A 27,745-nucleotide genomic window follows, 5' to 3' on the forward strand; every position below is an offset into this window, starting at 1 on the left:
TAATGTCCATTGCTCGTGTTTCTTGACCCAAGCAAGTCTCTTCTTATTGGTGTCCTTTAATAGTGGTTTCTTTGCAGCAATTCAACCATGAAGGCCTGATTCATGCAGTCTCTTCTGAACAGCTGATGATGAGATTTGTCTGTTACTTGAATTCTGTGAAGCATTTATTTGGGCTGCAATTTCTGAGGCTTGTAACTCTAATGAACTTATCCTCTTCAGCAAAGGTAACTCTGGGTCTTCCTTTCCTGTGGCGGTCCTCATGAGAGCCATCTTCATCATAGCCCTTGATGGTTTTTGCGACTGCACCTGAAGAAACTTTCAAAGTTCTTGAAACGTTCCAGATTGACTGACCTTCATGTCTTAACTTCTTGGTGACAGGGGGCAGTATTCAGAAATTCAGATGAATAACGTGCACAAATTAAACTGCCTGCTACTCGGGCCCAGAAGGTAGGATATGCATATTATAGAAAACACTCTGAAGTTTCTAAAACTCTTTGAATGATGTCTGTGAGTATAACAGAACTCATATGGCAGGCAAAAACCTGAGAAAAAATCCAACCAGGAAGTGGCTTGTAGTTTTTCTATCTAATCCCTATTCAAACTACAGTGTCTGTGGGGTCATTTTGCACTTCCTAAGGCTTCCCTAGATGTCAAAAGTCTTTAGAACCTTGATTTTTGCTTCTACTGTTACTGGGCAGAGAATAGGAGCTGACTCAAGCCTGGGACCAACGAGTTGTTTACTGCGCAAGTACACAGGCACGCCGCTCTTTCTTTTTCCTCTGTAATGAATACGCTATTGTCCGGTTGGAATATTATCAAAGATTTATGTTAAAAAGACCCTAAGGATTGATTGTAAACATCGTTTGACATGTTTCTACGAACGGTAATGGAACTATTTCACTTTTCGTCTCTGGTTTTGCGCTCACCCATTATGCCTTTGGATTAGTGATCTGAACGCGCGAACAAAACGGAGGTATTTTGGACATAAATATGGAGTTTATCGAACATAACAAACATTTCTTGTGGAAGTGGGAGTCCTGGCAGTGCATTCCGATGAAGATCAGCAAAGGTAAGTAAAGATTTATAATACTAATTCTGAGTTTAGATGACTCAAGAACTTGGCGGATAACTGTATAGCTTGCTTTAAGGAAAGAAATTCCAGAAATTAACTTTTAACAAGGCACACCTGCTAATTGAAATGCATTCCAGGTGACTACCTCGTGAAGCTGGTTGAGAGAATTGCAAGAGTGTGCAAAGCTGTCTTCAAGGCAAAGGGTGGCTACCCAAAGAATCTAAAACCTAAAATATATTTTGATTTGTTTAACACTTTTTTGGTTACTACATGATTCCATATGTGTTATTTCATAGTGCTGATGTCTTCACTATTATTCTACAATGTAGAAAAAAAATTAAGAATGAGTAGGTGTGTCCAGTCTTTTGACTGGTACTGTGTATAGAGTGTGTGTGTGTATTGTACTGTATGTACAGTAATTGTGTCTGTCTGTGTCTTTTTAAGACAGGCGATGTTTGTAGTCTTTGTGGGAGTGAAATGGGCCATTGCCAGTCGGCATAGAAGCTGTTGTGAACACAGAGACAGTGTCTCAGCCAAACAGTGATGTGTGTGTGTGTGTGTTTTTATAGTTTGACTATGTTGCCATGCCAGTCCCTGAGTTGAATAATGTAACCTGTTTACAGATAAGTTGCATTATTAACATTGGCACTCTACAGAGCACAGAGGTAGAGAGAGGTGCTCAGCGTGGCGTAGAGAGAGAGGGAGGAAGGGAGAGGGAGGGAGGGGGACGTGACCTGCTTTTTCTGCTCCCCTGCCTCTACTGAAGCCTGCCTGGGAGCACACCGCCATCAGTAGATCCAAGCTCACTGTAGCACAGCTGCACACTGTCTGTTGCGGGTCAGAGCCCAGTAGGGCTTGGCGCTGATGCCTTGCGATACATTATAGGTCGGCACGAGGTGCAACACTATCAGTTTGTTTAACTTCTGTTAAACGTTGTTTAACATTGTACAACAGATGGGACAGAATTTTGAAAATGGTTATGTTCAGTCAAGAAAATAAATAAAAGGAACAACATTTTGTCTACATTGTCTGCAACACTTTCTAGCACATGCTGTTTAGTTAACTGTTTTTGTGCAAAAGGCCATTCTTATCCAAGCACTGTAATTTGTGGGAATGGGCTGTAGTGTATTGGAATGGTTTTGCAGTTGTTTTCACCGTCATTATCTCCGGTGTTCCTCTTAGGAATAATTGGTTGAAGAGATGTTCAGAACCACAGTAGCTACTGTAATTTACTAGCTCTATTGTCATGATTGGTTGAGTATTTCTTCAGCCTCACTGAGAGTGTTGAATTGTCTCTCTCCTCTGTGGTGTATCTGTGCAGGTGGGCTGGCAGCTGAAGAACCTGGTGAATGCCCTCAGAGAAGACCCCAATGGAGTCATCCTCACCCTGAAGAAGAGACCTCAGAACACTCTCACATCTGCCCCTGCACTGCTCAAGAATGTACGATGGAAACCCCTTGCACTCCAGGTAATTATATTATGATGTGATTGGTTTTGTTTGAATATCTGTTGAGGATTCCTTCTGGTAGATATGAATAGCAATTATTTCACCAATTCATCTGGTTGCTGTTTCATTTTAGCGATAAGGAACAAAGCGCTCATTATTGATGATGACCAACTGGCCTAGAAGTTCCTTATGAGTGCCGCAATGTTAATAAATTACATTACGATACATGATGAATTAAAGGGTAATTATCTGTGAGTAAGCACTTAACTTATAACTCATATCTGGTCACTCTTTAATTGAGTTCTAATGGATTGTGTGGAGTGTAATGATTTATATATACACTAGATGACTGACAGGGGGGTGCTATTTTGAAGACCCCGCACCTCAATTTTGGTACATGTAATTTTGTACTTTAAACATTTAATTGAAATTCTGTAGAATTCCATTCATTCCTATGGAGGACTGCTTCTTCTGTCGAAAGCCAATATGGCAGACCGGTGGCTTCAAATCGGCCAATACAAAGCATCAGCAATCCAGGGTTTATATACATCATTGGTGGCGCGTCAGTGAAGGAGATAGTGAATCCATTGTGCTGCTCAGTGTGGATGTAGTACAGACAGTACAGTATGGGGACTGGCTGGGGGAAACAGGGGCTGCCTGAGGAGGAGGAACAAAGACAGAACGCTAGCTGGGGAGGATGACGGTAGAGGGGGTTGGGGGTTGGGGGTTGGGGGTTTACTTCATAACTGCCTGGATGGTTTTTCTTCGGGAGCCCTGTACTGCGTGAGAGCTATTTTTAGGTCTGCACTAGGCTTACTCATTTTCATGCTGCATGGGTTGCCTTGATGATGCCCAGGACCGTTTCTGTGGTTACATGTCTTTGGCATCTGCAGTGAAATCAGTTAATGCGTTCAGATAATCAGCACATCATCATCATATCTCAATATGTGGAGCCAGAATGGTTGCTCCTGTATGGGACTGTGATGAGGGTGTGCATATGTACTGCAGTCATGTCAGGGAAATAATGATGGATTGATTATTTGGCACAGTGGCATGTTTTTCAGTCTGAAATGAAAAGGGTTCTGCTTGAGCTATGCTTCATTATTGTGGCTGAATAAAATATAAAAAAAATGGAGTATTGGATTGCCTTCCAGGGAGGTTATTGTTGGCAGTCTTACAGGTTAAACAAACAAATACACACAAAGGTTACCAATCAGTCAGGAACAGTAGAATTCACCCAGTGTTTGGTTAATGAAGCACCTCAGAGTTAAATGACAGCATGCCGGATGACTGTAGGAGCAGTTGATATATGGTACGAACACTGTTAGAGTGACTTTGTCTCCCAGGACTGTTTATGATGGATGTGTCAGTCAAAAAGAGTCAGACCACCGGAGCTCAACACGGCTTAGAGAAAAGGTATACTGTTCTATTTTTAAATTAACTCGTTACCAAATAGATGATGACAGAGAAGCCTATGGAAAATCCAGGTAGTAGAGGACAAAGACAATGTGAGATGAATTTGAAATGAATCTTCAATGAACCACCATCAAGCACTCAGTGTTTCCCATTGTGGATAAGAGTCAATGAAGAGTGAACCTAGCCATCTGTTCATCCAGTGTCATACAGTAGTACTCTCAGTCAGCTGCACTGGATAGACTGATAGGACACAGACAGAACCAAGGACAGAGGTTAATGCTGAGGTTAATGTGGCTGCTCATAGTGGGAGCACTACCAGCTGTAATCATTATTTTGTGCAGGGTTGTCTTTTAATAATAATACAGTGCAGTTGGAAAGTATTCAAGTATTCAAGTACTCCTTGACCTTTTCCACATTTTCTTACATTACAGCCTTATTCTAAAATTATCATCAATCTACACACAATACCCCGTAATATAACATTTTGCACATTAAAAATACAAATTTGAAAGAACATATTTACATAAGTATTCAGACCCTTTACTCAGTACTTTGTTGAAGCACCTTTGGCAGCGATTACAGCCTCGAGCCTTCAAGGATATCTCTGTACTTTGCTCCATTCATCTTTCCCTCGATCCTGACTAATCTCCCATTTCCTACCACGGAAAAACATCCCCACAGCATGACGTTGCCACCACTATTCTTCACCGTAGGGATCGTGCCAGGTTTCCTCCAGACATGACACTTGGCATAGGGAATCTTCCTCCAGACATGACACTTGGCATAGGGAATCTTGTTTCTCATGGTCTGAGTCCTTTAGGTGCCTTTTGGCAAACTCCAAGCAGGGCTGTCATGTGCCTTTTACTGAGGAGTGGCTTCCGTCTGGCAACTCTACCATAAAAGCCTGATTGGTGGTATGCTGCAGAGATGGTTGTCCTTCTGGAAGGTTCTCCCATCTCCACAGAGGAACTCAGGAGCTCTGTCAGAGTGACCATCAGGTTATTGGTCACCTCCCTGACCAAGGCCCTTCTCCTCTAATTGTTCAGTTTGGCCGGGTGGCCAGCTCTAGGAAGACTCCAAACTTCTTCCATTTAAGAATGATGGAGGCCACTGTGTTCTTTGGGGCCTTAAATGCTGCAGACATTTTTTTCTACTCTTCCGCAGATCTGTTCCTTGACACAATCCTGTCTCGGAGCTCTATGGACAATTCCTTCGACCTTATGGCTTGGTTTTTGCTCTGACATGCACTGTCACCTGTGGGACCTTTTATAGACAGGTGTGAGCCTTTCCAAATGATATCCAATCAATTGAATTTACAACACGTGGACTCCAATCAAGTTGAAGAAACATCTCAAGGATGATCAATGGGAACAGGATGCATCTGAGCTCAATTTTCGAGTCTCAGAGCAAAGGGTCTAAATACTTATGTAAATAAGGTGTTTCTGTTTTTTATTTGTAATATATTTGCAAAAAAATGTAAACCTGTTTTCGCTTTGTCATCATGTGGTATTTTGTGTAGATTGATGAAGGAAAAAATGAATTAAAATCCATTTTGGAATAAGGCTGTAACATAACAAAATGTGGAAAAATTTAAGGGGTCTGAATACTTACCGAATGCACTGTAAATGCCATTTAGCAGACGATTTTTTCCAAAGCGATTAACAATATTGCGTGCATACATTTTACATATGGCTGGTCCCGGGAATCAAACCCACTATCCTGGTGCCATGCTCTACCAACTGAGCTACAGAAGACCAGAAGATCTTGTTTTGTTTCCTAACCTATTCATAAGCCACTGCTTCATATTTCCTTATTTTTTGTTTTTTTCCCCTGTTTTGGTCTGAGACATGAAAAATCTAACAGTTGGGGTATTTTCTTTTGACAGCACTGAGCCAACACATTTACACCATCATTTTAACGTTTCTTGTAGTGATGTATTAATAATGAAGAAGTACATAAAATGGATTTCTATTTTGAGTGGTATTTATTATTAATTACACAAGTCCAGGAGAAGGAGTGAGCTCTAGATGTTCCGAAGCCTCCGTGGTCATACATACTTATCAGGAAGAAAAATGGCTCTGATTTCATTGATAGGAGTTCAAGGAAAATGACAGAGCAATGATAATTTATCGTAGAAGTGGACTCAAAAGAGTAAAAGGAAAATATATGAACATTTAGTTTTTTGCTTTACGTTGTAATGTGATTTTCACAGGACCTTTACCAATCAGATGTTATTGGGCACGGGGTTGAGTCATCACAGTAGGTTAGACTTCCTAGTGTATCTCCTGGGGAGAGAGGGCTCATCCTCACCACACTTGACACAACTTGAAGAAATGTCCTCTGGTCTGATGAAACAAAAACAGAACTGTTTGGCCATAATGACCATCGTTATGTTTGGAGGAAAAAGGGGGAGGCTTGCAAGCCAAAGAACACCATTCCAACCGTGAAGCACGGGGGTGGCAGCATCGTGTTGTGGTGGTGCTTTGCTGCAGGAGGGACTGGTGCACTTCACAAAATAGATGGCATCACGAGGGAGGAAAATTATGTGGATATATTGAAGAAACATCTCAAGACATCAGTCAGGAAGTTAAAGCTTGGTCGCAAATGGGTCTTCCAAATGGACAATGACCCCAAGCATACTTCCAAAATTGTGGCAAAATGGCTTAAGGACAACAAAGTCAAGGCATTGGAGCAGCCATCACAAAGCCCTGACCTTAATCCTATAGAATATTTGTGGGCAGAACTGAAAAAGTGTATGCGAGCAAGGAGGCCTACAAACCTGACTCAGTTACACCAGCTCTGTCAGGAGGAATGGGCCAAAATTCGCCCAACTTATTGTGGGAAGCTTGTGGAAGGCTACCCAAAACGTTTGACCCATGTTAAACAATTTAAAGGCAATGCTACCAAATACTAATTGAGTGTATGTAAACTTCTGACCCACTGGGAATGTGATGAAAGAAATAAAAGCTGAAATAAATCATTCTCTCTACTATTATTCTGACTTCACATTCTTAAAATAAAGTGGTGATCCTAACTGACCTAATACAGGGAATTTTTACTAGGAGTAAATGTCAAGAATTGTGAAAAACTGAGTTTAAATATATTTGGCTAAGGTGTATGTAAACTTCCGACTTCAACTGTATATAGTCGTGATTCCAGAATCCCTTCTTGTTAGGGGTCCTGTCGTTATCCCCTCTATTAGTTGCCAAAAACCTCTCATTTACTGAACTTTTTGCCACATTTGTTGATAAAGAAATCTGAAAATACTCTGGATGCATTGAGTAACATGATAAGAATATTCCTGGAAAATGTGGGGTAGGTGCAACATAAAACAAAAAAATTCAAAGAAGTCTTCACCTATAAGATGCTTTTTGATCTCTCCTAGCTGTGCCACTGAGGAACTAGAGCAAGCACACTTGTAGTTTTTTTGGGTTGGAACACAGCCCTGCATCCCCACCATCACACAATTACTGTTGTTTACCTAATCCAAAAACATTCCATTATAAATCGCAATGTAGGTCAGGTAGGCATCATTTGAAAGCTTGTTCTATTGCCAACATGACTAGCTAAATTATAAAATACGATATTACCGTGTTAGGCTTTCACAATGCAATTCAGAGAAACCGATGGTAATTTTTGTTCACATAGTTAAGGAGTCATGAGAGCATTCAGGTGCGTGTGACGACACAATAGACCAACAGGCTCATTCTGGTCAGGGTATGACGTCATGTCATCTGGTAACTGTACATCAAACATGATGATCATAAACATTGACATTGAATATGACATGAGTTTTATATTATGGAAATGTGAAGGGCACATTTGGACTGGCAGGTGTTTGGCTTGCTTGTGACATCAAAGCGATATTTATTCTAATCCTCATCGTCTCATCTTTCTAAATACGTAGAGTCCTCTTAATGTACAGCATTTCCCTCACTCAGACAACAAAACATTTGCAAAGGTTGCCCAATTAGCAGGAGGGGTAAGTCGCTTTGCACCGCTGCGAGGTGCACAGGTTTATAATGACTGTCAGTCAAAACCCACACAGCACTGTGAAGCGCAAAGCCAATGCTCTGAAGTCATGAATAGCATGTTACTGTACATCCACTGTGTTCCAATCTAGATGTTTATCAGTGCCCAAATCTGCCATTTACAACCTGTGAATGGGTACATGTGTAGAGGGCTATGAGAACTGTCTGACTAGCACACAAGCTCACAACATTGCACCCTAATCCTCTAGTAACTCAAACATGGAGAACTCTATTCTATAGGATCATGTCATAAAATGTTATGAATTAGAAATGATTGCATTTAGGAAATTGTTTAATACTTCTGCATCCTGCTATCCTGCTCGGTCTTGCTGTCTACATGAGTCCACCCTTGTCCCTACAGCCCATCCCCACCAGTCCCAACAGTGAGTCCAACACCCCGCCCAACAGCATGGGGACCATGGGGATGTCCTCTACGCTGGACAGTGGCCATGACGTCTTCATCCTGTCCCCAGTCTCTGGCCTCTATGGACACAGGTGAGCCTACCAAACCCATACAGCTACTGTTTACTGTACTGTTTAGTCCTGTTGCGCCTGCCTGATCTTCTCCATACCCTACCTGTTAATCACAGAGACGAGATAGGCATCATGTCCTGCGATGACATCAGCAAGTACAGCATGGAGAAGATGGGTATGAAGGGCTCGGAGTCTCCCAGCTTCTACCTGGACCACGATGGGGGCAAGTACTTCACGTTGGTGGAGGAGGATTGTCTGGCCCTGGGGCAGGAGTACGAGACTAGGGGTCGCTCCACGGGGGTCAGGCGGAGGGACAGGACACCCACCCATGGTGAGTCACCCAGCCCAGATTGGTAGCACTACCAACCAACCACCCTCTTCTCTCTGGGCAGTAGTGTAATGTTAAAGGAGCATTGAAGAGTGGAATTATCAGGCGAGGTGGGTAGCTCTCCTCTCCTGCCCTCATTTAAGCTCATTCTCCTACAGTGTTTCCAGCTGTAAATGGCACGTGGAGAACGTACAGTGAAGCCCCATGGCAATTGCTATGCAGAGTAGAGATTATTATTATGCACCCCAGCGTATTCATGTTTCACAGAAACCCCTCCCTCTCACAGCCCAGCACCACCCCCCACGCCCACAGTCAGACATCCCCTGTCATTGCCCCTTCATCAGCAGCAGCACTGCAGCAGTAGGATGGCCAGCGTCAGGATGACATCACCTAAGATCAGCCTGACTATTCTACATGCCACCTCTGTCTGCACTTTACATGATGAGCTCATTCACATTACTCCACGGGACAACTCTGGAATATTTAGTGAGTGACACACTGTCTGTAAACACTGGGACAAGGAAAGGAGGTCTTTGCCAGCCCTTGACAATGTACAGTATTCTATCCGTCCATCAGACAGAAATGGCTGTTGAGGCTCTGTTGAGGCTCAGTTTTCCGTGTATTGTACAGTGTGTAGTGGTGCAGAGATAAATCCCTTTGGCTCTGCCAGACGGAGTGTTTTTCATGTTAACAGTCTGCCAGGGAAGTGACAGTGGATTCCTTCCAAGCCCATAATGGCTCCAAGCAGGGTACGATCTGCTCATCCCAGTCTGTGGAGGCACCATGTGTCATGATAAGGCCCATCACAGTCTCTCTCATGCTCACACATTCACACACGTGCAGCAGGTCTACCGTTTCCCTTCACTCTAAAGCTCACTTCTTTTCAACTGGATTCCCATGCTATAACCTACTCCTCTTATACCCCTTACTTTCCTGCCTGCACTTTAAACACTGTCAGGCAGACATCCACCCACACACAGCCACTCCTCTCTCACCATCTCTCACCCTCTCAGTGAGACAGCCCCCACTCTTCCCTCAGCTCCTAGCTCTCCCTCCGCTCTTCCCTCAGCTCCTAACTCTCCCTCCACTCTTCCCTCAGCTCCTAGCTCTCCCTCCGCTCTTCCCTCAGATCCTAACTCTCCCTCCACTCGTCCCTCAGCTCCTAACTCTCCCTCCACTCACACTTCAGCTCCTGACTCTCCCTCCACTCACACCTCAGCTCCTAACTCTCCCTCCACTCTTCCCTCAGCTCCTAGCTCTCCCTCCGCTCTTCCCTCAGCTCCTAACTCTCTCTCCGCTCTTCCCTCAGCTTCTAACTCTCCCTCCACTCACACCTCAGCTCCTAACTCTCCCTCCACTCTTCCCTTAGCTCCTAACTCTCCCTCCACTCTTCCCTCAGCTCCTAACTCTCCCTCCACTCACACCTCAGCTCCTAACTCTCCCTCCACTCTTCCCTCAGCTCCTAACTCTCCCTCCACTCTTCCCTCAGCTCCTAACTCTCCCTCCACTCTTCCCTCAGCTCCTAACTCTCCCTCCACTCTTCCCTCAGCTCCTAACTCTCCCTCCACTCTTCCCTCAGCTCCTAACTCTCCCTCCACTCACACCTCAGCTGACATGCTACTTGGACTTCTTTCCAGGTGACCTCAGGCCAGTTTCCATGCCAACGGATTACAACTGGATGGCAGAGACAAAGGAGCCAAATATGTACAAGAGAGGTAGCAGAGGTGGGTCCTTAAGTTCAGGTAGTCTCCTCAGTACCCCCCTTAAATGCCTTGAATAGGAGAAGGAAGTAGCTTTTGTTTCACTGCTTCTGCAAAGTACAGACTCCTAATGAGGACCAATCACAGTCCCCACTGTCAACAACATGACTAATCATCTGCTTCTTTGGCAACCTTTTATCCATTTAACTGGAACTGCCACACGTACTGGCATAGAGCACAATGGTTTCTTTAGACTTCACATATAACCAGGGAATCTTGACAGAAACATGAATGCACATTTAGAACTCTTTTTAAACTGTACTGTATAAAGATGAAGCTATCACAAGAAGCTCAGCCATTTTTTTTTTAACAAAATGAGATTCAATCTATTACATATAGACAACATGTTCATGTCAGGCATTAATTGAGTTGAAAACCTAATATTTGTTTTGCACTGATTTCAGTGGTGGTTAGCTTTGTGAGACTATGTATAGCAGTTATGTTGAGTGAGCTGTAGTGAGAGCATCTCACTCCCACGACTTGTGTTATAAATAGCGAGTGCTGATATAAAGAACATATCTGCCTCCCTCTGCTCTGAAACCACACACTGTTGAAGGCCTGCCCTCACTGATGGAAGGTAACGTGACAGAGGTTGGTTTCTGTGGAAACATGCAGGTCTGTGAGGTTAATGAAGCGCTATGGACTAAAGCTATGGAAACAACATTAAACATTACCTCAGGGCTGCTCACACTTTGACTCAACGTCAGAACGCAAGTATCGAACCAGAAATCTTCTGAAAGTTTATTTTCCTTTCAAATGATGCTTCATTATACCTTTGGTAAGAGTTTGTTTTACCATCAAGCATTTGAATGTGATAGGCACTCTAGGACTCCTAATGAACAAATACCAACCTCTCTGGGCTTCCAAATGACACAACTTTGCACCCCCTTTCCCTCCTTCCCTGACCTCTGCTAGACTCAGACAACTCCCTGCTACGTTACCTGAGCGACGACAAGATCCTGGTGATCCAGGAGGAGCCAGATGTTTCCAGGGAATGCAAGCGGGACACTGGGCGGCGTTCCCGCAAGAAGAGCCACAACCCCAGCAGCCCCAGCTATCCCATCAGCCCATCCATGCTGGCCCCACCCATCAGACTGGACTCAGGACCCCCAGAGGGCCTGTCCTTCTCACTGCCTGAGAGCAACACTGTGCCAATGTACCACGTGAGTCATCACAGCTACTGTTTTTATTTGTCAACCTGCATCAAGAATGACATTATGGCTATTAACGCAGTCAGACATAGTGGCATAGTGGTTTGGCAATGCAGATTCAACATATTTGTGTCACAGAGCAGTGATGTTTTTGTGGTTAAAGCCTTTTTGAGGTCACACTATTAGATAAGTGAGTCAGAAGTTTGCTACACTGCCACCCATACTTCAACAACCCCAGACACCCCATGATTCCTTCCCCTGATCTTCTGATCTGCCTGCCTGGTCACAACTGGAAACACAGTCCACCCTCTGAGATGACAGTGTGCTATGATCTCTCTCTCATATCTCTCTCTCTCTTTCTCTCTGATGCGCTAATCTGCTCTTTACCTTTCTGCAGAGAGCTGGAGACACACTGAGAGCTGACACTGACAGGTAAGTGAGCATTTCTTCTCCATGGGGTCAAGGGGACAATCTAGGTGTGCAAAACATTGATTTATTTAATGATTTAAAAAAAAAAAAGATGTGTGGAACTTGGTTTTTGCCTAAACTATGGAGGCTAGTTGTGTACCTTCCAATTTGGTTTGTATCATACTGCTATCAGTAAATTGAAAGCTTTTTATCAACTATCAACATTTCACTGATATATACGGTACTTTATATTGTGAATGTTTTGATATTGGATTTACAGTATATTAGTTACCCACTTCTGCAAATTATTTTTATTCAACCAATGATTCTTTTGAGTAAAGTAAATTGCTGTCATCCTGCATACCATCATATGAATTATCCTAGTTGAGATTATTTTTTGCCTTCAGTGTGTTGTTACAATTGATTAACTTAATTGAAATGACCTCAAGGGAATGACATTTAAACATACATCATGAGGGTTGCCAAGCAGGCAATATTTCCTCTTTACCCTTCACTGACCTAAATCATATTTTCTGATTCGATTTAAGAAACACTGTGCTTTGTTCCAATTGATGCTACAATCCAACCCAATTCAACATCTTCCCCACAGTCAATGTTCAGTGGGTGCTCCAACCATGTAGTTATAAAATAGTACAGTAGATCTGGCAGTAGAGAAGTCCTCTCAGCCATTTTTACAGTGATGAGTGCTGATTAAGGTGTTCATAAATGGCCGACATGCGCAGCACATCCCCTCAGCGGTTTCCGTTGTGCTGTGCTGAGCTCTACTGAGACACAGAGACTGGCTGAATTGGATTTCCTGCCACCTGCTCTGTGGTTTAGCTCACTTCTTTCACTTGCTGGAAACAATACAGTACTTGTCCAAATGTATCAGGCCTTAGTTTAGATCATTCTCTTTGGTAGAATGGATGCACTGGTGCTCAGTTTGTACACCGAGTATATGGGTAGGTGAAGAGCAATTATGTTCAAGCCAAGGTGTCAGTATGATGGTCAGATACCTCTATGTGTTTGACATCCAGTCCACTGCATGTTACACAGCCAAAAGAGATGTTTCTGTACCTAATACACTGTGATTGACAGTAGGAAAGCTGGATCTGAGTGTATTACAAAAGTAAGTAGTGAGACTTATATTGAGAATGCTATGTGATGTCCATTTCTTCAGTCAGTGTCCATGTTTCAGTACCACGGTACCACCCGTCAGTAGAACCATTTCCAGATGGGCATTCAGGCCAGCCATGGGAATGATACAGATACTAAGTTCTTTGGGATGAATTCTAGCATGAGATAGACTCAAACAAATCAATGTTTAATGCACTCCATGTAACTTATGCATTCATGTCAATGGAATATACATTCATATTTTACTCGCATACAGTAGATATCAAGTTACGATTCTGCTTTTTATGATGAATAATATCCATGTAAGGATTAGTTTGATACCAGTACAGGATGATCTCATCCCCAGATAAAGAGGATTAGCATCCATTTTGTTGTAGGCTTACAAACCTGATCTCCCCTCTCCTCAGGTATGCTAGTTTTGGCATCGAAAGACAAGGAGGCTCATCCATGAGGAAGGTAAAGTCAAAGATTTAAATACTACTGTTACTCCCCTGGTATGACTCCTGTACTTTAGACACCTCTTCTAATCAAACCCTCTCCTCTTCCCTCTCCTTGCAGTCATTTCACTATGCGTCTTTAAGGACTAAGACCAAAAAGAGGACCAAAGGTGAGACGTGGGATAAATCCATTCACTGTGAGGTTTCTTTTGGTGGTCAATCATTTTATATTAGGATTTGTGATGGGTTTGAAATTATGCTAGTACTGAGGATATCATCCCGGGAATGTTTAGTGTGTTCATGTGTCTATGAGAATTCCCTGTGATATCCTGCTCTCCACCCAGGTTCTCTGACTAGCGCTAGCCGTAGGCGTATCTCCTGTAAGGACCTGGGCCATGGGGACTGTGAGGGCTGGCTGTGGAAGAAGAAGGATGCCAAGGGCTACTTCACCCAGAAGTGGAAGAAGTACTGGTTCATCCTCAAGGACTCCTCGCTCTACTGGTACACCAACCAGAATGTAAGCTGCTCTCTGACAAGTACATTACAGCTGTCAAACAAGACTTTATTTTCTCTTATCTGCCACAACAGGCTTGCTGTTTACCAACACTATCTGCAGAGTTGTCTTGGTAACTCACACAAACATAGCCATATTCCAGACACTGAACCATTTATGTTGCAGTATCATGTAGTGTACAGTACATTCCAGTATGTCTGATATCCTTAATGAGGTGTGTCATCTCTACAGACATACTGGAATGTATTGCTTCTCATTTCCCTTACCTCTCCCTTCCTAGGATGAGAAGGCTGAAGGTTTCATCAGCCTACCTGAGTTCCGAATAGATAGAGCGATTGAATGCAGAAGGAAACAGTGAGTGTTTTTGTGATTCATGTTTTTTTGTCTCTCAATCTGTTAGTGAACCTGGGGATTTAAAAGAAAACACAAAGTCTAAATGAAACACAAAAACAGATGATGTCGTTGCGTGGCATAATTATTTGATTTGAATAACGAGGGCTTTAAATAGCCGTGGCACAAAGTGGCAGAAGTAATTAATAGGTGTCTATTTCCACCTGAGAAGGGTCACACAGTGTTTCTTGGTAGTCTTAAACAAATCCACTTTGAAACAAAAGTAAACACCTCACACACATAGTTATGGGCTTTAAGAAAAGAAGACATCTGTACCATGTTGAAGTGTATTACATTTTGAGTTTGCATCCCAATATTAAACCGTTTGATATAGAAACACCAGATGTTCTGTTTTTTAAAATAATGTTTATTAATGATCTAATTATGAAAATATTAAAAACATTCCACCCATGAGGCCACTTTTTAAAATTTAATTAGGCAAGTCAGTTAAGAACAAATTCTTATTTACAATGACGGTCTACCCCGGCCAAACCCGGACGACGCTGGGCCAATTGTGCACCGCCCTATGGGAGTCCTAATCACGGCCGGATGTGATGCAGCCTGGATTCGAACCAGGGACTGCAGTGATGCCTCTTGCACTGAGATGCAGTGCCGGGAGCCCCTAGGTCATTTGACTGCAGGAAAGGGCTATAGGAACAGTATACAGTACATCTACCTGGCCATTGTACCACATGGTCTGGATCTCAGGCTAACAGAATGAAGTAATGCAAAATGGAGATGTTTAAGCATCAGATGATCTACAAGACTGTACAGACTAATTAGATGTTGTTTCTGTTCCTGCTACAGTGCCTTCAAAGCCTGCCATCCCAAAATCAAGAGTTTCTTTTTCGCCACAGACTGTTTGGAGGAGATGAACAGGTAACACCATTTTTCCTAGCATTACTACCTGTACTTTGATGGTAGGGTTAGTTAGTGTGCTTATTTCATAAAATGCTCTCTTGATTGTAACAGCATGTACTTTAGCTTACATATTATCTAAGAACATTCTCAGTTTCAGAGAATTCATAGCTGGAGCTGTGACATAGTTCTCCTTTCGTTCTCAAACATGAGGAATAAGAAAATATACTTTAGGTGTCTGTAGTGTTGTTCTACTGAGACTTTATTTTTGTATTTTTTTCTACTGAGATAGAGTAAGATGATAAAGAGCAGTAAGTCTCTTGTTTCAAAGAGCCCTCTGGGTCAGCAGCTACTGCTTTGTTTATCAGAAACAGTTTCATCTTTCCCTTGGGTTGTGACTGATTGACTTGTTATTATCTCTGGCTTTTTTCTTTGTAATTATGTGGCAGTGTTGATCACAAATGCCCTTTATTGATTGAGTAGCATTAGCTAAATAAAGGATTTGAGAGGATTCAGAAAGACTGCATATCATAACACTGATGTACTTTCTTCTCTTCAATGCAAACTGTTAATAATGAATATTCTTAAGAAATATAGACTAAAGTGCAACATAACACATCAAACCTCCTACCACACCCAGTATGGTATCAGTTAGTCAGTTAACCATCTCATGTTGTGTATCTGCACCCTGTCCTGTTACCCATTTAGATGGATGAACCGGCTGGGGCTGGCGGCGATTGGCTACACACCCGACGATAAGGTTCCACGCCCTGATGAAGGTAGGACAATCTGACTACATATTTAGTGACATCAAACAACATTGTTGTGATGTGTAAATCAATTGATTTAAGGACATTGAAGTGAAATGTTAGGTAATTGTATTAGATCAATGCCTATTGTACTGTAGTGCAAGACATACAGTATTGGTATGGATGAGGTCACCCAAGCTGTTAAGTTTATTGATGTTTAACTTTGATGTTTCAGATTATTGGAGTGAGAGTGACCAGGATGAGATGGATGGTTCTATGACTCTGAAACAAGAGGGCATGTCATCTCGCTGTGACACCTACCACCGCACCCCATCTGTGAGTGCAGGCCACTGGTTCACACACTCACATGTACACTGCGCACACACACACACACACACACACACACACACACTGGTTCTATCAATATCATGAAATACCTCTGTCCACTGGCCCCCTTCCAGGTGAACTCCTCCAGTCCATTCCCTGAGCGCCACTTCTCCAGTGAGTCCACGTACTCCCACTCCTCAGCTGAGGAATCCCGTCCGGACATCCCTGGGAGCACACAGCCCTCCGGCTGCCGCCCCACCCTCCGCCCCACCCTCCGTGACACCCAACGCCGCTCCTGGCAGGACCTGATTGAGACGCCCCTCACCAGCTCGGGCCTCCACTTTCTGCAGACCGTGCCAGGGGAGGGTGACAGGGGTGACGGGGGCTACGGCAGTGGCCACATGGGAATGGGTCAGCTGCTTATGTCCCCTGAGCGCCGTCGCCAGGCCACACTGCCCGCCCAGAGGCGCCGACAACCTGACAGAGATGGGCCCTTCCCATTGGTGGACATAGAGGAGCGTGAGCAGCGCCTTCACTGTGCCCACAAGCAGCGCAGCCAGAGCCTGCCCCGGAACAGGGACGTGCAGGGCACCAAGGAAAGCTTGCACTCAGCAGGACCCTCAGAGGAGAGGAGTGAGGACGACGAGGTGCCATTCAGAAAGCACAACTCCAAGAAACACCAAGGTAAGGATGCACTCTAGCACTTCCTGCTCTCGCCAGGCTTCTCTTTAGGACTCCTCAGACTTCAAGTTACACATATACCTTGTTATGCCTTGATTATATATTTATTTGATGACAAGGTACATTGTAAAGCTTTTATCCAAGTTGGTTGAATTAGGTTTAGCATGGAGCTTTGAAATCCTGTCCTACTTTCCCCCCTTCAGATTCTCAGTCTAAAGAGCGAGGTCATGATCATGAGGGAGTGGATGGCTTCCAGGAGCTGTATCGCTCCATAGAGCGGGCCAGCCTGTCTGCCCTGGGGGAGCAGAGGCCCTCCACTAAACAGGATTTCAGACGCTCCTTTGTCAAGCGCTGCAACGACCCTGTCATCAACGACAAGCTGCACCGCATTCGTGCCCTTCGCAGCACACTCAAGGTACGGAGAGGGCGGGACACAGCCACAGGGCAGGCTGTGGCCCAGTCATATGGCAGGGTGGAGTCTTATGGAGGTACAGAGGATGGTACAGGTCCAGTAGGTGGCTGTCTATGGTGATGAGAGTGAGATGGCATATGAGTGGGGTCATTGGGGTAGTATGTAAGCCAAACACTAACTGATGTTTTCCCACAGGCCAAAGAGGGTGATCTGGCCATTATCAGCCAAGTGCTGGATGACTCCGGTCTAAACTCCCAGAAGTTCCAGCAGTGGAAGCAGCAGCACCATGAGCTGTTTGTGGACATCTGTGAGTTCAGCTCCGTCCCGACAGAGCCCCACCCCGAGGGATCCGACCTCTCACCTCTGTCCCCACCACTGATGATGCACACCCACTCCTTCATCGAAACTCACGTTTGAGACACGAGTGCTCAGAGACAAAGTAACAAGGAGACACTGTGGAATCATGCCATTATCTCTTCCCCCGCAATCGTTCATGCAGCCAGGGTCTACCATCACCATTCACAGCAAACTAACTGACAAACCAATCACTGTAATATGTGTACATACTGCACTGAGGTCAAACACAAGAGTAACGGTTGGTGTATATACTGTATATTGGATAAAATAAGGCCCCCACGGGGTGCCATTCTGCATGCCTGAAGAGAAACTATCATTCATTATCTTTAAAACAGAAAATGCAACAAATGATAGATTGAAAGAGAACTTAACAAATAAAAAGACAATAACTGTTTTTGGCTGATGCAATGCATTTTTTTCTTCTATTGTATTTTTTCTTATTTCATTGCTTGCTTAAGAGGAAGGGAGTTTAGTTTTTATTTCATTTTTTTATTTCCCCTTTAAAGCTGCTTTAAGAGAGAGCTATGTAGCGACTGGCTAATAGGCATCATTCTGATTACAACAATGCACCCCCTACTGGGGCACCATGGTACTGTGTGACCCTGAAACCCCCGGAAAGAAAGACCCAATCGATGTAAAAGTATGTACTGTATGTATAAGTGTGGAGAGAAGAGGGGTGTGTGAGGAAGAAAGAAAGAGAAAGAGAGAGAAAGAGAGAGAGAGACAGAGGTATTTGGGCTTTTAGTGTATGAGGCTCAGTAGGGTTTTATAATGCATTTCTGTTGTATGTACGGATGTTGCATGTTTATCATGTATGTATAATTATGTAGATTTTGTTTGAAATTTAAACAAAGTAGTTTAGCCAAACACAGCTCACCGGAATGAAACTTTTACATTTATTGATATCTCTTTGTAGCTATTATGATTTTGGCCATCATTATAGAATTTGTTGGTGAAATTGATTTTTGAAATCAAACATCTGCATGGTAGTAAACATGTACATGTGGGCATTGGGGTTGAGAAATGTGTTAACGAAAAATATTATATTGTTTGCATAGCAGCACCCTCTATTTAAAACTGTGAACTATATACTTGTGAATGCAATCTTTAGATTCTGTGACCACAGAATCTTTTTACTTATATTTTTCTTAGAAAAATGATATAAAACACAAAAAGCATTGCGTCTCCTGAATGACTGTTTTTGCTTCACTCCAGCTGTTACAGAAATTACCTCCTGATCTTCAGGATTGATTCAGGTCCTGAGTTCTGCTCATGTATTCTGTTCCCTTTCTGTGTCTCTGTTGATTTTATATGTGAATGTACTGGTTTATTTTAAAAAGGATCCCGGAAATTGTCAACGTATATGTATCTGCTTAAGTTGTTTATTTCTACAGGTTGAGAAGTAGTACTGTAGTACTCCAATGTGACTGCATTCTGCGCAAAATACATGATCAAGAACTCATAACACATTTTGACACAGTTGGTTGTTTCTTTTCTAGGCCTATTTACTTGACTTTCTTTTACTTGTTTCTATTTTACTTCTATCAAATTTCAATGATAATGTTTTTCTTCGCGCCGCTTAATACTTAGTACCCTATTCCTGGCAGGATATTGACATTGCTTCAATTCACCTGCAATTATCATCCAGTGTTGTGTCCTGGTACTTAAAAGGCTTTTAGGTGTCAGTACATTTGTTATACAGAATAACTACACTGGCCCGGCTACATGTCATAATAGACATATAGGCTACTAACACTTCTAAAACGTCCGCAGTTGTTGCTCTAAATTCTCAAATTTTATGAAGAGCAGTACATGTATTGTAGAATGTATTTCATTTAACCAGAATGTAATTGTTCTCACAATGTTTTAAAACATTGTACATGAAATCTGTCCAATCTGTCCAGGGTTCCACTGTGTTATTTTGGAGGTGTGCACCTCATCGTACAACTGCGCAGGTGTGTAGCTAAGATGTAAGTTGCACTGCGACATTAAAAAAGGAACATATTGCTCTTTTTTGGAAGTATATTATTATCTGTTTATCTGTACATTAACTTATAAAAACGTTGTTCTTGAGAAAGAGAAATACATTTATTCTTCCTATGAATCAAAAGTAGCTTTTGTTTCTCAGAAATATATATAGTACAAGGTTGTAAAATTTAAGTTGTAAAACCAATAAACTGAATTACCGCACAAATTAATGCATTTCTGTGTATTTATTTCGATAATAAAACGTTACAAAATGAGGCTACTCTGAACTGAACAGGGACCCTGCAGTGACATGTGCAGGCTTTTTCGAGGATAGGACAAGGAATGAAGAACACTACTCTTTAAATAAAGAAGAGAACTGATTATTAACATTGCTTTCTGTATAGCATTGTTACTTTCGACGTCATATACACTGACCAGTAAAATGAATTTAGCGTCAGAAACAGTCAAACAGGATTTAACGCGTTTTCCTATGATAAAGTTGGTCCCTTATCGACACCGGTAAGACTGAGGGGGAGGTACCATCATGGCTGCCACGGTAAGTTTTCTACCATGCAAACCGAGCCTAAACCATGTTTTCCTCGAGTTTGAGCTGGGACTCTAAGGTCTTTTAAAAAGGTCGAATAATTTACATTTGTGTATTTAGCTATGTGTATAAATTGACCAGAATAGCGTCAATATAACATGCAGTTTGCTACACGCCCCTTTTAGAACATGTTGTACAAACGCAAATTATTGTGGTAGGACTATGTCTATGTTCTAGCTATCTACGAATGTGGAATTTGAAGTAGATCTAAAATTGTATAGTAATGTAGCCCAGTGTTTCTCTGTATTTCAGGATTAACATTGTAGATAGCCTACTCTTTAAATATGATTAAAGAAGATTAAGGTGACCTTCGAAATCTGTCCTAAACTTGTTAGCTAGCTTAATTGTATCCATTTAACGTTCATTATTTCACTCTAGAAGATCCTGCTCAACAAGGTCAATGTCTTATCTCTGATCAGGATCAAATTAATATTGCATTGTTGGTAAAAAAAAAAATGCAATGATTTAAGAAGAAAATACTGTTCTGATAACTAATACTATTCATGACAATTAGGGCTGTGACTTGCCAGAGACCTCATGATATTATCACCATACGTGGGTGCCGATATGTGTTACGATTCTAGCTATAGACCTATTTCGATTCCATACTGAGATTTTAATTGCGATTTGATGTTCCAAACATATTGCTCACTATATAACTTCTCTGTAGGGTTTTCAATGGTTAGCTTCGCCCGCGGCTGGCTCCATGTGAACGACAATCATGTTGCTGTGTTTTAAAGGTTAGAAACATCAATAATCATTATGTCGCCGGTTTGAAACATATAGCCCTTATATCAGTGAGAATGAATATTTCAAATAAAAAAGATACTTACTGCTGCAGATTTGCACAGATCATACAATGTGTGCCTCCAACCAGTTACGCTTACACAGATAGCCTAGCTAATTAACATAGGTTGTAGTCCCTGTCTTCAGTAAACAAGCGCTGTAACATGGAGATATGGCCATGTGGGAACACTAAGGTGCATTACCAACTAGACTGGAGTGTGGACCTCAGTTCATCTTTCAATCACCCACGCAGCACTTCAAGAGTCACAAATACAACCAAGTTCTATTTTAGCGCCTGGCTACACAGACGCTAGCGAGCAGTGTGGGTGCAACGATTTAATAACATGTGTACATTTATTTTGCAACGCTCGTGCACACATGGGCGGTGTGGTCAGCATGTTAGCACCTATTGACAACGACATCTTCTGGGGGACTTTTGTTAAGAGCCCTGAAAGTTACCAAAGCCTCGCTTGTGGTATGGTTTTGTAGAAGGAATGTATCCTTCATATCAATAAGAAATGATTTCCCCAAAACAATAGGTTCACTTACTACACACCTGTATAGGGCTTAAAGTTGGTTGCCAACCGCCATATAAAGTCCGAAGAAGACGACGCCTGAAGGAGGAGAGATTACTAGAAATTAACTTTTAACCTTTTATCTGTGAATTAATTGTCTTAGAGGACCTTGTGCATTTCAGGTAAAATAACAACCCAATGCTTATCCCAGGACAAATTAACTAGCAACAGCAAGCTAGCTAGCTAAATTGCCATACATGTTTAATGCTTTTCGACCTGTCCCCAAATTAATATAGTTGGTTCAGAGTTTGTTTTGATATTTCAACCTGCATGTCCTGATCGCGGCTGGGGTGAACAAAGTCAGCATGCACGCGAGCGGTCTGGTCTGCATGTTACGGTAGTTAGTGTGTATGAATGGTCTAACTATATGCCTGCTGCAAAGAGACGAAAGAGAAAGAAAACGAGTTTTGATCAGTCAGGGAAATAAAGTGCTACCTATAGTAGTAAAAAAATTATACAAATCGATAATTGGATTCAAATATCGATATAATAATCACTAATGACGATGCAGTATCATAATTGCCATTTGAATAATTATCTTTAGGCCTATCATTTTCAACATCAGTTACAGTAAAATATTGTCCAATATAGGTCCAAAGTAGGACTGGCTGCCTCAGTTGGTAGAGCATGGTGTTTGAAACGCCAGGGTTGTGGGTTCGATTCCCATGGGGGACCAGTACGAAAAAATAAAAAAATGTATGCAATGTATTCACTACTGTAAGTCGCTCTGGATAAGAGCGTCTGCTAAAATGACTAAAATGTAAAAATGCACAAAACGGGTGTAAGTCTATATTTTACTGGATTCAACTGTGCTTCATCAATAACTGTTGATGTGAATTTCAGACTGGAAAACCACTTTAGGCCTATCCTGACAAAGGTCTGTATTGTTTGTGTGTGTGTCTATCTGCAGGTAGTGAAGCTGGCGGTGATCCCAGCAGCAATGGGATTGGCCTCGTTTCGAGTTTATGCCATGAGTCAGGACAAAACAGAGACTGTGCTGCTCTCCCCTAGAGAGGTAATCTAAGAACCAAGATGTAGAATTTACTCAAGAACAGTTACTTATTTCTATTTCTCATGTGTTTTTGTTGTACTTTACTTTTTTTATACATGTTTTATAATACTACTGATATTCATTACTGCATTGTTGGGAAAGAGCAAGCAAGAAGGGCATTTCGCTGTGCTTGTGCACGTGACAATGAACTTGAAACCTGATGTATGTGACTATTGCCACCAATGATGATCCTATTGATCTATTGTACTGTCCTCAGTTGTCCATCTATGCTCCAGACCCTCCAGCAACGCACTACATGGATGAGCAGCCTGGAGCTCTGCAGAACGGGCTGGGCGTGGTCCGGGTGGGGCTGCAGCCATACGTTAGAGCCGTTAAGGTATAGAAACACTTACTGGTTCTGATGACCTCTATCACTGGTGACTGACTGACTGGTTGTGTCGGCTGATGTTGAATATTCATCAAAATACGTTTTTAAGAATGACATGCAGGAAGTTTTGGAATGGCTCTTTAGTACAGTTATTGTAAAAATCGACTCTTACTGAGAACTCTAATTTTGTGTTAGAAGCCATGAGATCGATAGAAGGTGAGGGACTTTATCAAAATGGCTGCTTTTGTGGTATAACTTATGTAATATCTCAGCTCAGTTGGTTTGTTTTGCAAACAAGTTGTATTTTGTGCAAATTTTTTACCATTATTTTTCCAGAATGCTTATACCTCTGTCAAGGTCGGAGCTGTAACAGTCTATACTGCTGGACACGGTGAGGAGTGGGGGAGTTCTGTTGACACATGAGTAGGTCTGTTCTGCTATCTCTGCAAAACCTTTTTTCCATGTTTATTTTACCTAGATGCATATGAGTTCCTGAGTGATCCTCCTCCTGGTTTTATGCCGAGGGTCGGTGTAATCACAGTCTCTGGGTTAGCGGGTCTGATCCTGGCAAGGAAAGGTAATGAGTTGCTGCATTAAAGATATTGTGGGAAGTCCGCTGTTCAGGAGGATGTAACATTACAGATAGTTCAGAAAGAAATGTGTTGTGTAAAACCGATATGATTGTCTCCGATAGAATAGGGCATTGTGTCTGATTGAATCATTCTACATCTATGCAATGTACAGAACGTTTCACATCTCTGAATACGGCCCAGATTATTGACCATTATTATAGATGATCTGAAATGTACACATTGCAGTAGAATGTCTGAAAAGCAGGTTGCCAAATGTCTCTTCGGTATCATGTTCCACTATGTACAGTAGCTGACTGGTTATTTCTCTGCAGGGTCACGTCTGATGAGGCTGGGGGTTCCTCTGGGTATGGCCACTGTTGGCATGGCCGTGTGCTACCCCACTCAAACAGTGGGTGTTGTAAAGGTATAGCAATTCCACAGATTAATGTACAGGACACTTTTGCCCCAGCTTCCTTTTGAGTGTCACTAAGATCTTTTTACACACTATTATATAAATACAATGAGATCCAATACTTTAGACTGTTTAGACACCTTTTGTATTATTGCGCAATATAATTTATTTTTTATTTTTTATGCAGGTGTACAGTTGAAGTCGGAAGTTTACATACACTTAGGTTAGTCATTAAAACTCGTTTTTCAACCACTCCACAAATTTCTTGTTAACAAACTATAGTTTTGGCATGACGTTAGGACATCTACTTTGCATGACACAAGTCATTTTTACAACAATTGTTTACAGACAGATTATTTAACTTATAATTCACTGTATCACAATTCCAGTGACTCAGAAGTTTACATATACTAAGTTGACTGTGCCTTTAACGGCTTGGAAAATTCCAGAAAATGATGTCATGGCTTTAGAAGCTTCTGACAGGCTAATTGACATAATTTGAGTCAATTGGAGGTGTATCTGTGGATGTATTTCAAGGCCTACCTTCAAACTCAGTGCCTCTTTGCTTGACATCATGGGGAAATCAAAAGAAATCAACCAAGACCTCAGAAAAACAATTGTAGACCTCCACAAGTCTGGTTCATCCTTGGAAGCAATTTCCAAACGCCTGAAGGTACCACGTTCATCTGTACAAACAATAGTATGCAAGTATAAACACCGCTCAGTAAGGAAGAAGCCACTGCTCCAAAACCGCCAGAAAAGACAGACTACGGTTTGCAACTGCACATGTGGACGAAGATTGTACTTTTGGAGAAATGTCCTCTGGTCTGATGAAACAAAAATAGAACTGTTTGGCCATAATGACCATCGTTATGTTTGGAGGAAAAAGGGGGATGCTTGCAAGATGAAGAACACCATCCCAACCGTGAAGCATGGGGGTGGAAGCATCATGTTGTGGGGGTGCTTTGCTGCAGGAGGGACTGGTGCACTTCACAAAATAGATGGCATCATGAGGGAGGAAAATTATGTGGATATATTGAAGAAACATCTCAAGACATCAGTCAGGAAGTTAAAGCTTAGTCGCAAATGGGTCATCCAAATGGACAATGACCCCAAGCATACTTCAAAAGTTGTGGCAAAATGTCTTAAGGACAACAAAATCAAGGTATTGGAGTGGCCATCACAAAGCCCTGACCTCAATCCCATAGAAAATTTGTGGGCAGAACTGAAAAAGCATGTGTGAGCAAGGAGGCCTGCAAACCTGACTCAGTTACACCAGCTCTGTCAGGAGGAAGGGGCCAAAATTCACCCAACTTATTGTGGGAAACTTGTGGAAGGCTACCCAAAACATTTGACCCAAGTTAAACAATTTAAAGGCAATGCTACCAAATACTAATTAAGTGTATGTAAACTTCTGACCCACTGGGAATGTGATGAAAGAAATAAAAGCTGAAATAAATCATTCTCCCTACTTTTCTTCTGACATTTCACACTCTTAAAATAAAGTGGTGATCCTAACTGACCTAAAACAGGGAATTTTTACTAGGATTAAATGTCAGGAATTGTGAAAAACTGAGTTGAAATGTATTTGGCTAAGGTGTATGTAAACGTCCGACTTCAACTGTATGTACATTTTTGTAACATTCATGTGCATATGAGCTAAAACTGTAGCTGAAACTTGTGGATTCTTTGTCTTTTGACAGTAGGTGCCTAAAAATGTGTTTCTGTTCTTCTGCAGATGACGGGGCAGAAGATGTATGCAGCAAGCCAGTACACTACATCATCTGTGGCATCAATATTTAAATCAAAGCCCAAAGAAGTAACTCCTCCAACTGTTAGTCTTGAGGTACAACAGACTATTGACATTATTGATGCTTTTTTCATCTAGTCTGTTCTTATATCTAAATGGTTTTCACTGTGGAAAACTTGAGTACCAGCGTTCTAGCTAGGTCAATGATTTATAGATCTAACAAACTGTTTAAAGCTCTCTCAGGAGTTGAAAACTTGAGTTTGAACAGCATATTTTTATGGATTAAACAGAACTTGACCAACGTTTTCCTGTTTACAAGCAGCAAGCCCCGCAAGCTACCATCCCTGAGCCAGAAGTGTCAGAGGCAAAGCCCCTCCCTGAAGCTGAATCATCTGAACCAGACATGCCTGCTGTTGACAAGGCTTCCCCCACTGAACCTAGTTTTACCTCAGGCCCCGTAGAGGGTGCTCCATCTGTGGTTGAGTCTGCCCCTCAGCCCACCACAGAGGTGGCCCCTGCAGAGGATTCTATTGACACTGAGCCTGCTGAACCTGAGGTAGTCACAGTGGTGGAGCAAGGGGCTGTTCAGACGGCCCTTGTGCCTGCACCTCCTGTTGAGGAAGCTGCTGCTTCACCTGCTGAAGAGATTCCTGCACCTGCCCCTGTTGAGGCTGTCCCTGCACCTCCCCCAGCAGAGGAAGTTATTCCTCTCCCACCTCCTGCTGAAGAGACAGTGCTTCCACCCCCTGCACCTGTTGAGGAGGAAGCTGCTCCTTCACCCCCTGCACCTGTTGAGGAGGAAGCTGCTCCTTCACCCCCTGCACCTGTTGAGGAGGAAGCTGCGCCTTCACCCCCTGCAGCAAAAGAGGCTGCCCCTGCACCTATAGAGGGGGTTGCTGACCCACCACCTGTAGCTGAAGAGACTACACCTGCTCCTGTTGACGAGGCTATTCCTCCAGCTACAACAGAGGAGCCATCTGTGTTTGTAACAAAAACTGCTGGTGAGTCACACAAATCAATGTGAAGCAGTAGAGGCTGGTGGGAGGTGCTATAGGAGGATGGGCTCATTGTAATGGATTGAATGGAACAGAGTCCAACGTGGTTTCTGTATGCATGATATCGTTCCATTTATTCCATTACAGCCATTACAATGAGCTCGTCCTCCTACAGCTCCTCCTACCAGCTGCCTCTCAGAAAATATCTTCATCTAAACAGTTGGCTTAATCTTCTTTATCAGATATTGATGTCCACTATAAAATAATATTTTTTGTATTTCCAGGGAAACCCAAATTTGCACCAGACCCTAAGCTAATTGACCTTGGCCAGGCCAGCCCTGAGGATGCGGACCTGTACAGCACGCGTGGATGAAGAATGACAGGAGGAGAAGGTGGGGGATATGTGGGAGGGAGGGGAAGGTTAAGGGTAATCTCCAGAAATTAAAAAATAATCAAGCAACACTTTTTTCAGGTGCCTATTTCTCTCTTTACCTCAGTGATAGGGAACAGTTAGATCTATACAGGCTGTGTCCCGATTATCCACCCTTCTCCCCAAATGTGCAATTGCACACTTCTGGTCATGGATTTAACCATTTGAATCCATGGCAGGGAGGAGGATTGAGAATCAGGTTGCAGCCATAGTGTGTTGGAATTTTGACCTCTGGTGTCATCTGTTTCTTTGCGTGGCCTGCAGTTTACATGTAGACATCCACAGGGAACAGGGTGCAGGCCATCATCTGCATCCACAGGAACAA

At 42.6% G+C, this 27,745-nt stretch overlaps 2 protein-coding genes across 6 annotated transcripts in view; both read left to right on the forward strand.

The window, feature by feature from the left end:
- Positions 1-20,143, forward strand: part of LOC115154522 (connector enhancer of kinase suppressor of ras 2) — a 66,990-nt gene extending 46,847 nt beyond the window's left edge. The window contains exons 9-24 of one of the 3 annotated variants that reach the window (XM_029700812.1): positions 2,394-2,540; positions 8,328-8,461; positions 8,557-8,771; positions 10,406-10,492; positions 11,444-11,691; positions 12,077-12,111; positions 13,632-13,680; positions 13,783-13,858; positions 14,006-14,178; positions 14,456-14,529; positions 15,373-15,444; positions 16,132-16,202; positions 16,408-16,508; positions 16,634-17,183; positions 17,384-17,595; positions 17,788-20,143. In XM_029700812.1, the coding sequence (XP_029556672.1) occupies positions 2,394-2,540; positions 8,328-8,461; positions 8,557-8,771; positions 10,406-10,492; positions 11,444-11,691; positions 12,077-12,111; positions 13,632-13,680; positions 13,783-13,858; positions 14,006-14,178; positions 14,456-14,529; positions 15,373-15,444; positions 16,132-16,202; positions 16,408-16,508; positions 16,634-17,183; positions 17,384-17,595; positions 17,788-18,009 (2,466 nt within the window). In that variant the 3' untranslated portion in view covers positions 18,010-20,143. The remainder of the gene's footprint in view (positions 1-2,393; positions 2,541-8,327; positions 8,462-8,556; positions 8,772-10,405; positions 10,493-11,443; positions 11,692-12,076; positions 12,112-13,631; positions 13,681-13,782; positions 13,859-14,005; positions 14,179-14,455; positions 14,530-15,372; positions 15,445-16,131; positions 16,203-16,407; positions 16,509-16,633; positions 17,184-17,383; positions 17,596-17,787) is intronic. The other 2 variants (XM_029700813.1, XM_029700814.1) reach the window with 2 other exon arrangements.
- A 275-nt stretch (positions 20,144-20,418) lies between these two features.
- On the forward strand, positions 20,419-27,452 carry apool (apolipoprotein O-like). Of its 3 annotated transcripts, XM_029700817.1 has the most exons (10): positions 20,419-20,473; positions 22,793-22,897; positions 23,151-23,270; positions 23,598-23,652; positions 23,740-23,838; positions 24,166-24,257; positions 25,984-26,091; positions 26,318-26,755; positions 26,792-26,996; positions 27,275-27,452. In XM_029700817.1, the coding sequence occupies exons 1-10, from the start codon at positions 20,462-20,464 to the stop codon at positions 27,361-27,363; spliced, it is 1,323 nt and encodes a 440-aa protein (XP_029556677.1). In that variant the 5' UTR covers positions 20,419-20,461; the 3' UTR covers positions 27,364-27,452. The 3 variants fall into 3 exon arrangements, with proteins under 3 accessions (XP_029556677.1, XP_029556676.1, XP_029556678.1); XM_029700816.1 differs by having other exon boundaries at positions 26,318-26,996; XM_029700818.1 differs by lacking the exon at positions 20,419-20,473 and adding an exon at positions 20,487-20,553 and having other exon boundaries at positions 26,318-26,996.
- Positions 27,453-27,745: the final 293 nt, after the last annotated feature.

Source organism: Salmo trutta, chromosome 19, assembly GCF_901001165.1.
Source record: "Salmo trutta chromosome 19, fSalTru1.1, whole genome shotgun sequence".
Classification (NCBI taxonomy): Eukaryota; Metazoa; Chordata; class Actinopteri; order Salmoniformes; family Salmonidae; genus Salmo; species Salmo trutta.